Consider the following 15,491-nt stretch of genomic DNA (forward strand, 5'->3'; position numbering starts at 1 on the left):
CAACATGTTATTCTAATTTTTTACTGTTTGAAAATATTTTCAGTTATTATTGTATATATTATTATATATTAATTTGGTTATTAAAAAAAAAAAGAAAAGTAACTCTAAAAAGTCTTGAACCTCCTGTCCAAGGGATTTTCTCCTTGAGTCTTCTCCTTTGGAGTTCTTCTTTGGAGTCTCTGCTCCTTGGATCTTCTCCTTTGGACTTCTTTGGAGCTCCTTGGGGCTCTTGGACTTCAACTTGGAGTCTGGGACTTTCTTGTTGGGTTCATAGCTGCCTCAGTGAGCTTAACTCACAAGGGTTTTTCTGCACTGGGACCTTGCCTGGATTCTGCCTGACTTGCTGGTGAATGACTAGGATTCCTACATGGAGACTGGAACTCTGTTGGGAGTGAGCTTCATTTCACCGGATTAGCAATTAAGGTAGGCTAGGCAGTTTCCTTAGCTCTTTCCCTTCCATGTTTCCTTCTTTTTCTAAAATTCAAATTAAACAAAATTGCTAAAAGCTGCTAATAGTTTTCCTGACTTAAGGGATAATAATTGGCAACCACTTTTTAATATCTCTTATGTAGTCAAAATCCCAATTTAATCATTATATTTTTTATGTAAGGAATATGTTAGCCTGATTTTGGTTCATATAAAAATTAAGTCAAACATGAAAGTTTGTCCTATTTGTCTATATACTTATTCTGTATCAAATAAAAAGAAATGAAGGAAGCCAGGGATTAGGTGAAAATACTAGAATTTAAATGGGATAGAGATCCAAATTTCTGACTTTTCCTAATTGGGGACTCTGAGCTGTGATGATTATTAATTTTTATTAAGACTTTTTCTCTAATATAAACTTAATGAAAAAGCAAAAAAGTAGAATTAGGCCTGATGGTCATTATAATGCTTCTAGGTTAAAAGAAGGCAAGTCATAATGAGAGATGGGGTACAATGCAGGGAAAAAAGCTGTGACCAAAGAGAAGATTGTGCCCTAACAGTCTTATGGGAAAAGGTAGGTGCTTCTTGGGAGGATCAACTCTGCCCCTTTTTGAAGGGAGGAGGAAGTAGAAAAGAATGAGTAATCATTAAATATCTTAACCTTTCACAGAAACACCTGCTAGTTACTTTGGAAAGAAAGCAATACTATTAAAGAATTAATGATAACACAGCAATCTACAATTACCTATAAAATAGCTGTATTTCTTTCACCCATCCCAGGCCACAATTTTAAGAACAAGTTTAATAGCAGGCAAATAAATCTATATCTATTTAGAAGTGACCCTTCTTCCTTTGTATAGGAACTGAAAACTTCACAATAGTTAATAGAGAAGTTAGGGGGAAGTGAGCTCCCCATCTACCCACTCTTTCTTGAGAATAAACTGGGATAATATTGTGTGGTCAACTGGGAGGAAACTAACCTAAGTAGTTTAGGTTCAATCTTGGAACAAAATGAGACACTTATAAGTCATTCAGCAGTAAATAAAATGGAGATTTGCTTACTCATAGTAGGAGAATGTCCAACAAAGAAAATCACTAAGGACATCTCAAGCTGATCCAGCTGAGTGAGCACATCTCCCTTTCCTCTGTTACCCATGGTGATCCACCAGCCAAACCTTGTAGAATCCCCTCCCCAATGTTCCCAGCTGAGGCTTTGTACTCATGTGATGTTAATTATATGAGCCCTTAGTACCCTGAACCAACCAAATTGGCAGAAATGTCTCAATTTTTTTTTTAATCTTGCCTAAAAATTGGAAAATATGGGGATGTTCCTTGATTGGGAGAATGGCTGAACAAATTGTGGTATATGGTGGTAATGGAATACTATTGTGATATAAGGAATGATGCATTGATGAATTTCTATAAGAATTGGAAATACCTCCATGACCCAGGAGAACATTTTACACAGTAACTGAAACATCGTGGGACAATTCAATGTGATTATCTTTGCTACTAAAAGCAATGCAATGATCCAGGACAATTTTGAGAGACTGATGAGAAAGAATGCTACCCACAGCTAGAGAAAGAACCGTGGGAGGAGAAATCCAGAAGAAAACATGTGATTTATCACTTGTTTATATGAGTACATGATTTGGGGTTTTGGTTTTAAAAGATTACTTTATTGCAAAAATGAATAACATGGAAATAGTTTTTGAGTGATAATATATGTATAACCCAGTGGAATTGCTTATCAGCTCCAGGATGGGGGAGGAAAGAGGGGAGGAAGACAGGAATCATGTAACCATGGAAAATTTTTAAAAATAAAATAAAAACCTTGCCTAAAGGGCATGAGGGGGAGGGGTTAATATATTGCTCCTACCAAAGTCCTTGAGATCTTCCAGAGGACTTTCCACCACTTAAATAACTTTGGTCTATTACTAATCTACTCTGACTTCTGATATTCAAGAAGCCCCAGTAGAGAAGCACTAAAGGACAAAGAGAAAAACAAAAGCAAAGCAAAAAATTTAATAGTTCCCAGGAAGAACCAATCTAAATGATCAAGTCCATAGAGTGAATGTAAGAAAGAAGTTACAAAAGGAGAGAAAAAATCAGATCCAGCAATGCAAAGCAACAGCTCAAGCAGGGGAAGGGCAAGGAAGACTCAAGATTCCAGGAAGGAACAGATGAGCTGGGAAAAAAACTGCCAGCTTATGTCTGGCCAGCTCTGTCCTGGAGTGGACAGTCTGAGAGGAGGACCTCTGAGATGGAGGATCCCTCTGGATACTGACTACCTTCCAGTGAACCCCTAAATCTCTCTGGTTCTAGCTGAGGACAAAAGTAGACTGGTACTTTATAGAAAGCTATCTACTGAGAAGATCTCTCTTTCCCCAAATTGTCCTGAACTTCAACTCATAGCCAGATTAGTTTAGGAGGAAAGATAAACCCAACAATTGACCAAAAAGAAGGCTCAAGAAGACAGACTGAACCCCTCAGGATTTGGGGGGAGGTCAGTTGCTAATTTATAGGGATTCCTATCTCCCACCTTCCTCACCCAACACCCTCACTCTCCCTGCCCTATGTGTTCTCAAGAATAAAGTGTCACCATTTAGATCAGGTCTGACTGCTTGTTGATATCAAAGAAGGAGACTGAAGATTTGGGGAGAATCATATCGCTCCCCAAAAGGGAGAACTAGTTCAATATCAGGGCTGAGGAGTGAACTAAGTCTCAAGGGGAAAGGTGGTATTTGAGATATTGGGAGGATCCAGAGGCAGGAAATTTACCTGCCTCTCAGCACCAGCTAAGATCAAGAAGGGAAGCAGTGGGTCATTTCTCTCCAGACTTTAACCTCTATCTCCCAAACCCAATCTCTGAGGAGACATATTCTGTCCCTCTGGAAGACAAATTGTGCAAGGGGAAGAGAGGGGAGGATCAATCTCTTCTCTCTTTTCATTTCTTCAGTTCTCTCACCCTCTCTCTCCAGTTCCCCTGTGTGTGTGTGACCTCCTTCTGCTGATACATTACATGGGTGATGCCAAACCTGTGCAGTTCATGGTGGGTTTCTCAATATAAAAAGGTGATCATTTAGCAGGTACAATGACAAAGCTACTGCAGATGATGGCACTTCCTTCTTAATTACTGATGTGCATCACAAGTTTTACTATGATCACTGGATGTGTACTGGCAGCATCAATGGATGGGCTACAACACTTTTGCCACTGGGCTGCTCCTGCTCCTGGGATTCATGTCTCTCTGCCTGTTGCAGTCTAGGATCTACATCTCTTTCCACAGCCCCTTAGCCAGGACTCTGTGAGGATGTAGTCTCTGACTTGTAAACCTCAAAATTTCTTAGACTTATAAATGTTGGAAATTTCACCATTGGGAAATTTCATACTTGGAAAATTTCTTAGTGATAGTCTATTGGAATGTGAACCCAATTGACAAGGGAGGTTCCCCCTCCTCCCTTCTTAAGATTACTTTAGGACAGAAATCTTTTGCTGAACAATGGAAAGGGCTTTGACCTATGCTTAAGCACAGAACAGGAATTTCTTTGAGTCATGATTGATTTTAGAATTGATACAATAGAGATACTTGGAATGACAGAACCAGGTCTTGGAAAATACAATTTCCACCCCACTCAGTCCTAACAGGATTTAGGAAGGGCTGCAGCATAGATCAAAATTTAATTATTCCAATCTCTACCCTACTCAGGGTAACAGGATTTAGGAAGGGCTGTAGCAAAAGATCAAGATTTAATTATTTGAGAATATGACCTTCAACAGACATGTGCAAAGCCACAAACCTCTGGGTGGTCCTGGGTTAAGCTAGAGCCACCATTGGCACAGGGAAAATGATGGACAGTGATTGGTAGATGTGAGAACTGAGGGGAGGGAACTTGGATGGGGTCCTTAAAGATAGAGGGGTCTGAGGACTGAGAGGAGGTGGTTGGAGAGTTTTGGCTCTGAGTGGTTGGAGAGGTGCTCTGAGAAACTTGCTCTGAAGGAAGCTGGAGGTGGAGGCCCTTGAGACTGTTTCTCCATTTTGGTCACGTGAGTAACAGGAACTAATCTCCTTTCTTTGCCCCAGCTATCTAAGGGCTTGGGCCTTTTGGCCCAGCCTAAACAGAAGGGGTATTTAAGCCCTATTCCCTTCTTTCCCCTTTCTCTCTCCCTCTCTCTCTCTATCTCTAATTCCTTTCTTCCTCCTGTTTGTAATTAAACTCTATAAAAGGTTGATGGCTGACTTTAGTTTTCATTTAGGAATTACATAGCTGAATTCCTTGGCGACCTTAAATTAATATATATCAGTCTTTTAAAGTGATTTCCTTGTCACAGACTGAAGCTCACATTGCCAGAGTCTACAACACTACTAAAGTCCAAGGTCTTCTACTCTATACTGGTGTGTGGCTGTAAGCCTGAGCACTCTAACCCAGTCCCTGCCGAGTCTGATTCTACTCCAGAGCAGAATTGACTTGGCAGGGCAGAATCTACAAAGAAGGTGATGGCTGGGGGCCTAAGCTGCCACTGCCTTCCTCTAGGCCAGTATATCTACTCTATTTTCCATACACAAGCAGTATCCCTTTCTGCTAAGACAGAGGAAATACTTCTGGGGCCTGAGTTCTACACTCTATAGATGTCCCTCAATAGAAGCTCAATAAAGAAAAAAAAGACAGTTCATAGTTCAGGGGTGAGTGGAAGTATTTGGCATAATTACAGTACCCTGCCTGACCCCAGCTAATTAGATGGGGTGCAATTCACACATTTATCTTTTTAAACATTTCCCCAATGGCTAGCACCAAATAATCAGAACAAAAAATCCTTGTAGCAAAATTGGGGTTGGTCTCTCAAATTCCAAATTTACTTTTTTTTTTTTAAACCTTATCTTCCATATTAGAATTAATACTGTGTATTGGTTCCAAGGCAGAAGAGTGGTAAAGGCTAGGCAATGGGGGTTAAGTGACTTGCCCAGGATCACATAGCTGGGAAGTTCTGAGGCCCAATTCGAACCTAGGACCTCCTTTTCAATCTACTGAGCCACCCAGCTGCTCCTTCAAATTCTAAAATGTTTTCTTTAAAAAAAAAAAATTTACTTATTTAGAATATTTTTCCATGGTTACATGATTCATGTTCTTTCCCTCCCTCTTTCCTCCCCCCTTCCATAGCCAATGAGCAATTCCACTGGGTTTTACATATACCATTAATCAAGACCTATTTCCATATTATTAATATTTGCAATAAAGTGATCATTTGAAGTCTACATCCTCAATCATATCCCCATTGAACCATGTGATCAAGCAAATGTTTTTCTTCTGTGTTTCTGTTCCCACAGTTCTTTCTCATAAGTCTCTTAATTAATTAATAAGAATTGTTCTGGATCATGGAATTGCTGCTAGTAGAGAAGTCCATTATGTTCGATTGTGCCACAGTGTATCAGTCTCTGTGTACAATGTTCTCCTGGTTTTGCTCCTCTCACTCTGCATCAGTTCCTAGAGGTCATTCCAGGCTCCATGGAATTCCTCCAGTTCATTATTCCTTTGAGCACAATAGTATTCCATCATCAACATAAACCACAATTTGTTCAGCCATTCCTCAATCAATGGACACCCCATCATTTTCCAATTTTTTGCCACTACAAAGAGCGCGGCTATAAATATTTTTGTAAATATAGTTTTCCTTATCTCTTTGGGGTATAAACTCAGCACTGGTATGGCTGGATCAAAGGGCAGGCAGTCATTAAAAGCCCTTTGGGCATAATTCCAAATGGCCTTCCAGAATGGTTGGATCAATTCACAATTCCAGCAATACATTAGTGTCCCAGTTGCTGACTGGGAAAAAAAAAAACACAGAACTATTAAATAGTTAGAAAAACCACTCTTTAATTAAGGAAAGGAGTACAGTGCTAAATTAGGACTCCACAAAGAGCTGCAGGCCACATACCCACACAGAGTTCAAGAATAGAACTCTGGTTGTTCTGGTCACTGACCTCTACAAACACCAACCCACTAGATTGGACAATTCCAAGGAGACATTAAAGTTAGGGAATTTAAATGCCTTTCTAGGGGAACATGGGGACTAAGATTGAGACAGAGAGTTGATTGACTTTACAATGGTAACAAAGGAAAAAAGGAGGAGTCCCAGACAGGAATAACAGTGAGGGGCTGATGCTTTACAATGGATACAAAAGGGAAAGACCCAGCCAATGGCAGGGCTATCCCTTAAAGGACTTTGGCCTAAAGGGAGAAACCATTGGGACAAAAGAGATACTTAAACACCTGATGGGATTAGCCATCCCTACTTAAACTACCTTAAGGTCTATTGTCAGTCTGAGACTAGTGAAGTTGGATTTTCCCTCAGGGAGGTACTCTCATGTGACAAGGTCAAACCTGGGGCTTTTACCTTTAAGCTAAGTAAACTGGGGGTCTTTAAATCTTTCTAGGCTACAGTTCTGGGAACTTCTAGATTCCACATTGACAAGCTCAATAAAACTTGGATGAAAGGGTAAAATTTCTTCTTTCCTTTATTCGAGGGGTAGGAAAGTTGTATCCTTAGCCCACTCATTTTAAATTTTTAAAAATTTCTTTATTTTGTTTTTATGTCATCTATATTTCTGTGTAATTACAATTTGAACCCCAGAACTACAATTCCCAGCAGCCTATGTTCCTTATCATGTTACCTGCTAATATAGAAAGGGTAAAAATTTTGGGTAGCCCTGCCTTTCTCTCTCTCCTTGTGATCACAGCTGGCTGAAATGGGCTTTTTGGGAGAGGTGAACTACAAAACACTCTCCACACAATTAAAACTAGATCTAAATACTTGGGAAAACATTGATTTGCTCATGGGTGGGACTAGCTAACATAATAAAAATGACAATCCTACCCAAATTAATTTACTTATTTAGCGCCATACCCATTGAACTACCAAAAAACATTTTTTACTGAATTAGAAAAAAACATAACAAAGTTCATTTGGAAGAACAAAAGGTCAAGGATATCCAGGGAAATCATGAAAAAAAAAAAGCAAAGGAAGGAGGACTTGCAGTTCCAGATCTCAAACTATACTATAAAGCAGTGGTTATCAAAAAAATTTGGTACTGGCTAAGAGACAGAAAGGAGGATCAGTGGAATAGACTTGGGGTAAAAGACCTCAGCAAGACAGTCTATAATAAGACCAAATATCCCTGTTTTGGGGACCAAAACCCACTATTTGATAAAAAACTGTTGGGAAAATTGGAAGACAGTATGGGAGAGATTAGGTTTGGATCAACATCTCACACCCAACACCAAGATAAACTCAGAATGGGTGAATGACCTGAATATAAAGAAGGAAACTATAAGCAAATTAGGTGAATACAGAATAGTATTCTTGTCAGATCTTTGGGAAAGGAAAGACTTTAAAACCAAGCAAGAGCTAGAAAAAAATCACAAAATGTAAAATCAATAATTGTGATTACATCAAATTAAAAAGTATTTGTACAAACAAAACGAATGCATCCACAATTAGAAGGGAAGCAATAAATTGGGAAACAATCTTCAATACAAAAATCTCTGACAAAGGTCTAATTACTCAAATTTATAAAGAGCTAAACCAATTGTACAAAAAATCAAGCCATTCTCCAATTGATCAATGGGCAAGGGGCATGAATAGGCAATTTTCAGTTAAAGAAATTAAAACTATTAATAAGCACATGAAAAAGTGTTCTAAATCTCTTATAATCTGAGAAATGCAAATCAAAACAACTCTGAGGTATTACCTCACACCTAGCAGATTGGCTAACATGACAGCAAAGGAAAGTAATGAATGTTGGAGGGGGTGTGGCAAAGTCTAGACATTAATTCATTGCTGGTGGAGTTGTGAATTAATCTAATCATTCTGGAGGGCAATTTGGAACTATGCCCAAAGGGCTATAAAAAACTGTCTGCCCTTTGATCCAGCCATATCACTGCTGGGTTTGTACCCCAAAGAGATGATAATAAGGAAAAAGACATGTACAAGAATATTCATAGCTGCGCTCTTTGTGGTGGCAAAAAAAATTGGGAGAGGTGAACTATTCACAAGGTCTTTTTTTGTTAGAATACAATAGAAATAGAAATACTTCTATTTCCTTTTTACTCCTTTACTTCAAGTGATTATTAATAAACTTTATAAAATATAATACTTGGAGTATTGGACATTAATTTAAATCCTATATTTCTCAATAAGTTTCTCATATATTATTTCTCAATGTCTTTTTACCTACCCTTTCCCAGAAACATTATTGATTTAAAAAGAGAGAGAAACTAAACAGTTCCCCAAAACTACCATCTAAAAAGTCTAATTGGGAGAGCTAGGTGGCTCAGTGGACTGAGAATCAGACCCAGAGCCATGAGGTCCTGGGTTCAAATGGACCTCAGACACTTCCTACTTGTGTGACCCTGGGCAAGTCACTGAGCCCCCCATTGCCTAGCCTTTACCACTCTCCTTACTTGGAACCAATACACAGTATTGATTCCAAGACAGAAGGTAGAGGTTTAAAATAATAATAATATTAATAAATAAAATTAAAAGTCTGATATGTACAGTCTTCGACACCTATAGTTTTCCTTCTCATATATCTTTTGGGGACTACTATCAGTTATTAAGTTATTATAATTATACGACATTCAGTTTCCATTATTTTGTTGTTATTCTTTCAATTCACATCACTGTCATCATTTTGTATTTTTTATCTATTTTTACTTCACTTGGCATCATTTTATTTCTTCTCATACTTCTCTACGGTCTTCATGTTCATAGTTTCATACATAACAATAGTATTCCATTATCCTCATACACTATGGTTTGCTTAGCCATCCTCTAATATGCAGATACTTTGTTTACAGTTCTTTGCTTCTTCAAAAAGTGCTGCTATAAATCTGATGGTATATTTGGAACCTACTTTTCTCCTCTTTTTTAAAAATCAATGATCTTAAAGTATGTGCCAATCAGTGGCTCCTTTGAATAAAAGATTATGGCTGTTTTAGTTTTGTAGATAATTCCAAATTATTTTCTAGAATGGTGAGACCAAACTACAACTCTATGAATAGTGTATTAGTCTGCCTGCCTTTCCACAACTTCTAAAATATTGATAATTTCCATCTTTCTTCCATCATCTTTACCAGTTTGCTGAGCTTTGAGCATGCCCCAGATCACTTAAGATGGAGGGATCAGCTTTTTGGGAGAAGATATTCTTTGTTCTCCTTCTACATAAGTAGAAGTAGATTTTATTTTTTAATTCAATTTTTAAAATTTTCATTTCCAAATTCTCTCCTTAAATTCTCTTCCTTTCTACCCCCACTGAGAAGCGAAGCAAAATAGCACCTATTACAAACATATATATATAGTATTCATGCAAAACAAATTTCCACATTAAAGTTTTTTTAAAATCAAGAAAAAGAAAGAAAATAAAATATACTTCCATCTGAACTCTAAGTCTATCAGTTCCCTATTTAGATGTGGAAAGCATGTTTTTATCATAAATCTTTAGAATTATGTTGCTCAGAGTTAATAAGTCTTTCAAAGTAGATTATCTTTATAATGCTGTTACTAGATAAATTGTTCTGGTTCTGTTCCCTTCATTCTGCAGCAGTTCATACAAGTTTTCCAAGGCTTTTCTGAAAACATCCCTCATTATTTCTTATAGCACAATAGAATTCATTGAATTCATATGTCATAATTGTTCAGCCATTTCCCAAATGATAGGCATCCCCTTTGTTTCTAATTCTTTGCCACCACAAAAATTGCTGCTATATATTTTTTTTGTACATGCAGTCCATTTTCCTCTTTTTTTTAATCTCTATAGAATATAAACCTAATAGCAATATCTCTGGGTTAAAGGGTAAAAATAGTTCCAAATTACTTTTCAGAATGGTTAGACTAATTACAGCTCCACTTATAATGCATTAGTGTACCTATCATCTCACATCCTTCCCAGGATTTGTCATTTTGCTTTTTTTTTATTTTAGCCAACCTGACAGTATAAGGTCTTACCTCAGAGTTTCTTTAAATTTCATATCTCTAATTATTAATGATTTAGAGCATTTTTTCTTATGGCTATTGATTTCTTCCTCTGAAAAACTATCTAATCACATCCTTTGATTATTTATCAATTAAAGAATCGCTTTTATTGTCATAAACTTGAATCATTTCCCTATATGTTTAAGAAGTGAGACCATTTTCAAGGATATTTGCTGCAAAGACTTTGTATGAGCGTGTGCACACACACACACACACGTACACCAGTTTCTTGTTTTTCCTCTTAGCTGCATTGGTTTTGTTTGTACAAATCATTTTCATCTTATATAATCAAAATTATCCACTTAATTTCCAGAACTCTATTATTTGGTCATAAACTTTTCTCCTATTATTGATCTGACAGATAATTTCTTCTACTTTCCACTAATTTGTATATTACCCTTTATGTCTAAATTTTGTATGTACCCATTTTGAGCATATCTTGGTATGTTCCGTGAGATTCTATGCCTTGTATCTGCTAGACTACTTTCCAGTTTTCCCAACAGTCTTTGTTAAATAATAAAGACTCTAATAGCCGTGATCTTTGGATTTAACCAAGCTGTATTACTGTAGCAGTAGATATTCTACTGGCTGATTTTAAATCTGCTGGGCACTTTATCTCTTTCTTGCAACAGCCAGAGATGATGAAAATCATGTTCACCCATAGCCTGGTGTCATGAACTGACTGAGTAGGAAAAGGGCTACCTTCCCCTCTTCTCTCCCTTTATTCTATGGCCCCTCAGAAACAGACTTGAAACTGTGTTTTAGATCTATTTAATTTGTCCTTTTAAGTTCTAGATGCAGGCTGTAAAATCCACACTGGGTTTGGGAGTTCACTATAGCAACTCTGGAGGCATGATACTTGGCTGAATGTTGCTGTCAGCCTAGCAATGAAGCCCTGAGGAGTCAGAGTACCTGGGATTTGAGCTCAACTCAGGGTTTGGACTTGGAACATGGGACTCTGTAGGAACTGAGCTAAACTGTAAACCTAATCCTTTTCCCCTCCCCAGAAGAAGAGGTAGAAGATGGGGATTATTCCCCTAAGGGTGGAGGGAATATTTTGTATTTTTCTTGCTATTCCCTTAAAGTAAATATTCCTCGGTAAAAATCAATCTAGATGTTAAGTCATTAAATGGAAGTAGGGTACCAGGTACTTTCCTAAAGTTTGAGGAAGATTTTGGATGGGGGCTAGAGCCCAATAGCAGAGGACCTAGATACCTTCAGTGCCCCTAAATGGTACCTAATGGTATCTACCCTTGGGGAGAGTGAAATGTAACACATCTGGCCTTTAGGCAGTAAGAGCCAGAGTAATTGCTGTTATGCCAGTAAGAATCTCCATTAAGATGACCATTAGAGGGAACATTGTGCAAATGGTTTAAATTGTAGGGTGGTTTTGCTCAAACTATCTGGTAGTTAAAATTCCTCACTGGATAACAAGTATTCTAATTGTAAAGAGAAGAAATGCTTTAGCTAAAAGGCCCTTCAACCATCTTTGAGTACTCTGTCCCATTCCTGATCTGAACAATAAATACAAATGGGAGTTTTTGGAGAGCTTTCATCTTCGGTATTAATGGCCACTGTAGTGATGACACTTCTCAACATTGTTAGCATAGAGAACACTATCCTTTCTATATGAAAATGACAGTACAGGATGTTTTGGGAGTTATCTTTCTAATAGCAGTAATGGAATTTCCTTAAATATTTGTTCATTTAAAAGTAAACACCAAATTATAAGGAAAATTAAAGATGATAAAATACGATAAAGTAACAGTAGCTCCAATCTCATCTGTTTCAAAGTAAATCAGGGACTCCAAAAAATGAGAAATGTCCAAAAGAAAATATATCAAATGTCACCATTTCTTAGAGAAGTATAAACAGGTTGGAACATTTCCTGGGCCAAAAGAATCTTACCTGACCAATAAACATTGTCTCCTAGATGAAGGAAGAAACATGGCAACTAAAGCCTACAATTGCTGAGGGTCCATACTCATAGTCAGAACATCACTGAGGGGAATACTAGGTACTTACAAGAAATATGACCTTGCCAAATGACATGTAGTCCTATGTGGGGGCTATTGGAAAAAGTTGTCTGAGCTAGGAGAAGCAGAAGGTCTCTGAGAGATAGAAGACATATAAAAGAGATGAAACCAGAATTTTGAAGCCAGGAGGAAAGGGACACAAGGTGACAGGTGAGCATACCAGCAATGGAAGCTAATTGCCAGTGAAGGGCACCATTACCCAAAATGGACTATAGCAATGATGGTGAACCTATGGCACGGGTGCCAAAGATGGCACTCAGAGCCCTCTCTGTGAGCATATGGTCCCCCCGCCCCCAGTTCATTTCTAGAAAGGCAGAGGGACTCAGGTGGAGCTGCTCCCTTCCCCCTCTCCACCATGCCTGAAGACATTTTTTCACATCCCCACCCCTCTGCCCAGCAGTCAATGGGAGCACACAGGGGATGAAGTGGGCAGCTCACAGGCATCAGAGCTGGAGGGGAGCCCATCACTGGTCTAGAAGAATAAGGACTGAGAAATAGATAGCATAACTATCTATGCTAGGACCCTAAAATTCTGGTATAAAGTTAATCTTTGGAGCCTATCACATTTTAGTTTTGTAAACTCTCCCAAGAATAACCTGAACTCAGAGCTAATAGAGTTCTACTAAAATAATTAACTAACTGGAGCCAAGGTGCCTCTTTAGGAACAAACAGTAGCCTAGAAGGGAAAAAAAAAATCTACTCTCAGAGAGCCTCAAGGTTGAACCAGGTTTGGGGGATTAGGGGGGGGTGGCCCTGTTGGCGGAGTTGTATTTTACTGGGCCCCATGCTGGGTGCCATTTGTCAGTCCAACCCTGAGACAAATGAGGCAAGAGTGAAATAATATAGCAAAGCTTTATTTAGCAGAAAAGAGGGGACCAAGGGGAATGGGAAGTTGATGGCAGTAGAGGTGGCAGTGAATGTGGGGGGGGCTAGAACAAGGGGGGAGACCAAAAACCACTGGATGGCTAGGGATTTCCACCAGAGTGGAAAAGGGGGCAATCTCTTATGGGGTAGTTTTCTGGGATGAGGTAATCTGTGTTGCCTCTATTGGTCAAAGTGGGGTTACTTGCTTGGATGGAGTTCATTGGATGGTCCTAAGAGGGTTCCCACCTTTGGGGGTGGGAAGTTCTTGGGCCTGATGGTCATTGATGTAGGAGATCATTTGTCTAGGCCTGACAGGAAAATTTTGATGTCCTGCCAGGTTTTACTGGGGCTTTGTCTCATGGTTTGGACAGGTACTGGAGGAAAGGGGGGCTATTGATTTCAATAGGGATCAGGGAAAGGTGGGGCTTTGGTCTCATGGTCTATCATTAACCATCCCTTCTCCTTTCTGGGTTTTGATGGCAATGCTCTCTCCTGGTTCTTCTCCTTTCTATCTAACCATTCTCAATCTCCTCTACTGAATCTTTATCCATTCATACCCACTATCTATGGGTGACTCCCAAGCAGTGGTGTGCTAGAGCTCATATTAGCATTATTAAAATTTTACTGTAAGGATTTGCTCCTCAGAAATGGACAAAACCCTCTAAATCGGGGTTTCATTTGCTATTTTTATTGATTGCCTAGAGAGTGAAAAAAAGGAGACAAATGCAAATTATAAGAGGAAAAATTATGAGACTAGCCATAAATTAATAATTTTATTAATCAAAAGTAGTAAGGGAAAAAGGTGAAAAAATAGGAGAGAAATATAACTTTCCTCATGCTCTATTAAGCTTACTATTCTGTGGCCACTATTAGGGTCCCCTAGCCATGCTCACTGAAAAGTATAGCCAGCCACAAAACTGGAAGAGAAGAGAGCAAAATCCACTCTTGTCTCAGTATATCAAACCTTTTCTTCACCCATTAACTCTCATGCATCATGTCTTGGGAGCCAATTGTGGCTTTCTGTTTTTCCTGGGTCACCTAGGGGGGAAGTCCAGGGGGCAGTATAGGGGACATCACCCTGCCTCCTTCTCCTGATCTCTTGACTCTGTTGTTGCATTCTATCCTTCCTTCTAAGTCAAGTAGTCAAAAGGAAATGAGGTCACCCTCTCGACCCCAGGAAAGAGGGCTCACCTCTTTTATTTCTACACTCTTTCACTTGATAGTCTAATTAACTCTCATAGATTCAATTGCTATCTCTTTTTAGATTATTCCCGAATCTCAATAATTTTCCAGAATTTATTTTCTGAGCTCCAATTCTACACCATAAATTTATGAACATTTAGAAAATATATCAAACTCAATATGTCCAAAGCAGATCTCATTATTCCCCTACATACCTTGTTCATCTTCCTTATTGCTGTTAATGGCATCATCATCCTTCTAGTAACTTACATTCTGAACCTTGAGCTGAGGAAAAATAGGTTTCCTTGGAAGGTAGAAGGTTGCCTCACCCTGGAGATCTTTAAAGGGAAGCTGGATGAGCTCCTTTCTTGATCAAGTATGAATGGACTTTAGAGGGTCCCTCTTAACTGTTAGATACCCTGCAGAGAATTTCAGGCTATAGTGAGAACATAGTAATACCATAGTTGGAAAAACAGAAATTTAAATCACAACTTCTGATCCCTAATCTTGAACTGTCAAGCTAGCTAGACCAGATTTTCTCAAAGGTCAAAGACAGAGGACAAATCAATCTATGGCTTTCAGAGTTAAGTGCTGCTCTCAACCTTTTCTTTTTCCAGGAACTGACATGAACTCTATTTGTCTGCCTGCAAACATCACAGTGGTTAGAAAAACATACTTTGGGAATTTGTCATGTTGCAGTATTTTTTTTTCATGTCTAGTAGAAACAGAAAGTCACAAGTTTAGTGCCTAAAAGTTTTTTGTCTTGGTTTTAAGGACATTTATTTTCAAGAACTTTATTTAAAGTCCAGAACATTTTGAAATACTGAATGTCTTGTTCTTTTTTTATCTGTTATTTCATTTGGGAGCTAATCTCTTAAGTAAATAACCTAGATTTTCAGAGGCACCAACTAACCTCAAGAATACTGGATTCTTTCCCTTCTCTCTTAATAACAT

General features: G+C 38.4%; 1 protein-coding gene across 1 annotated transcript in view; it reads right to left on the reverse strand.

Moving 5' to 3' along the window:
- RAB31 (RAB31, member RAS oncogene family) overlaps positions 1-15,491 on the reverse strand; it is a 261,556-nt gene that overhangs the window by 194,505 nt on the left and 51,560 nt on the right. Inside the window, exon 2 of the mRNA XM_007487716.3 lies at positions 14,753-14,956. Within this exon, the coding sequence (XP_007487778.1) occupies positions 14,753-14,791 (39 nt within the window). The 5' untranslated portion in view covers positions 14,792-14,956. The remainder of the gene's footprint in view (positions 1-14,752; positions 14,957-15,491) is intronic.

The sequence above is a fragment of the Monodelphis domestica genome, chromosome 3 (assembly GCF_027887165.1).
Source record: "Monodelphis domestica isolate mMonDom1 chromosome 3, mMonDom1.pri, whole genome shotgun sequence".
NCBI classification, from domain to species: domain Eukaryota; kingdom Metazoa; phylum Chordata; class Mammalia; order Didelphimorphia; family Didelphidae; genus Monodelphis; species Monodelphis domestica.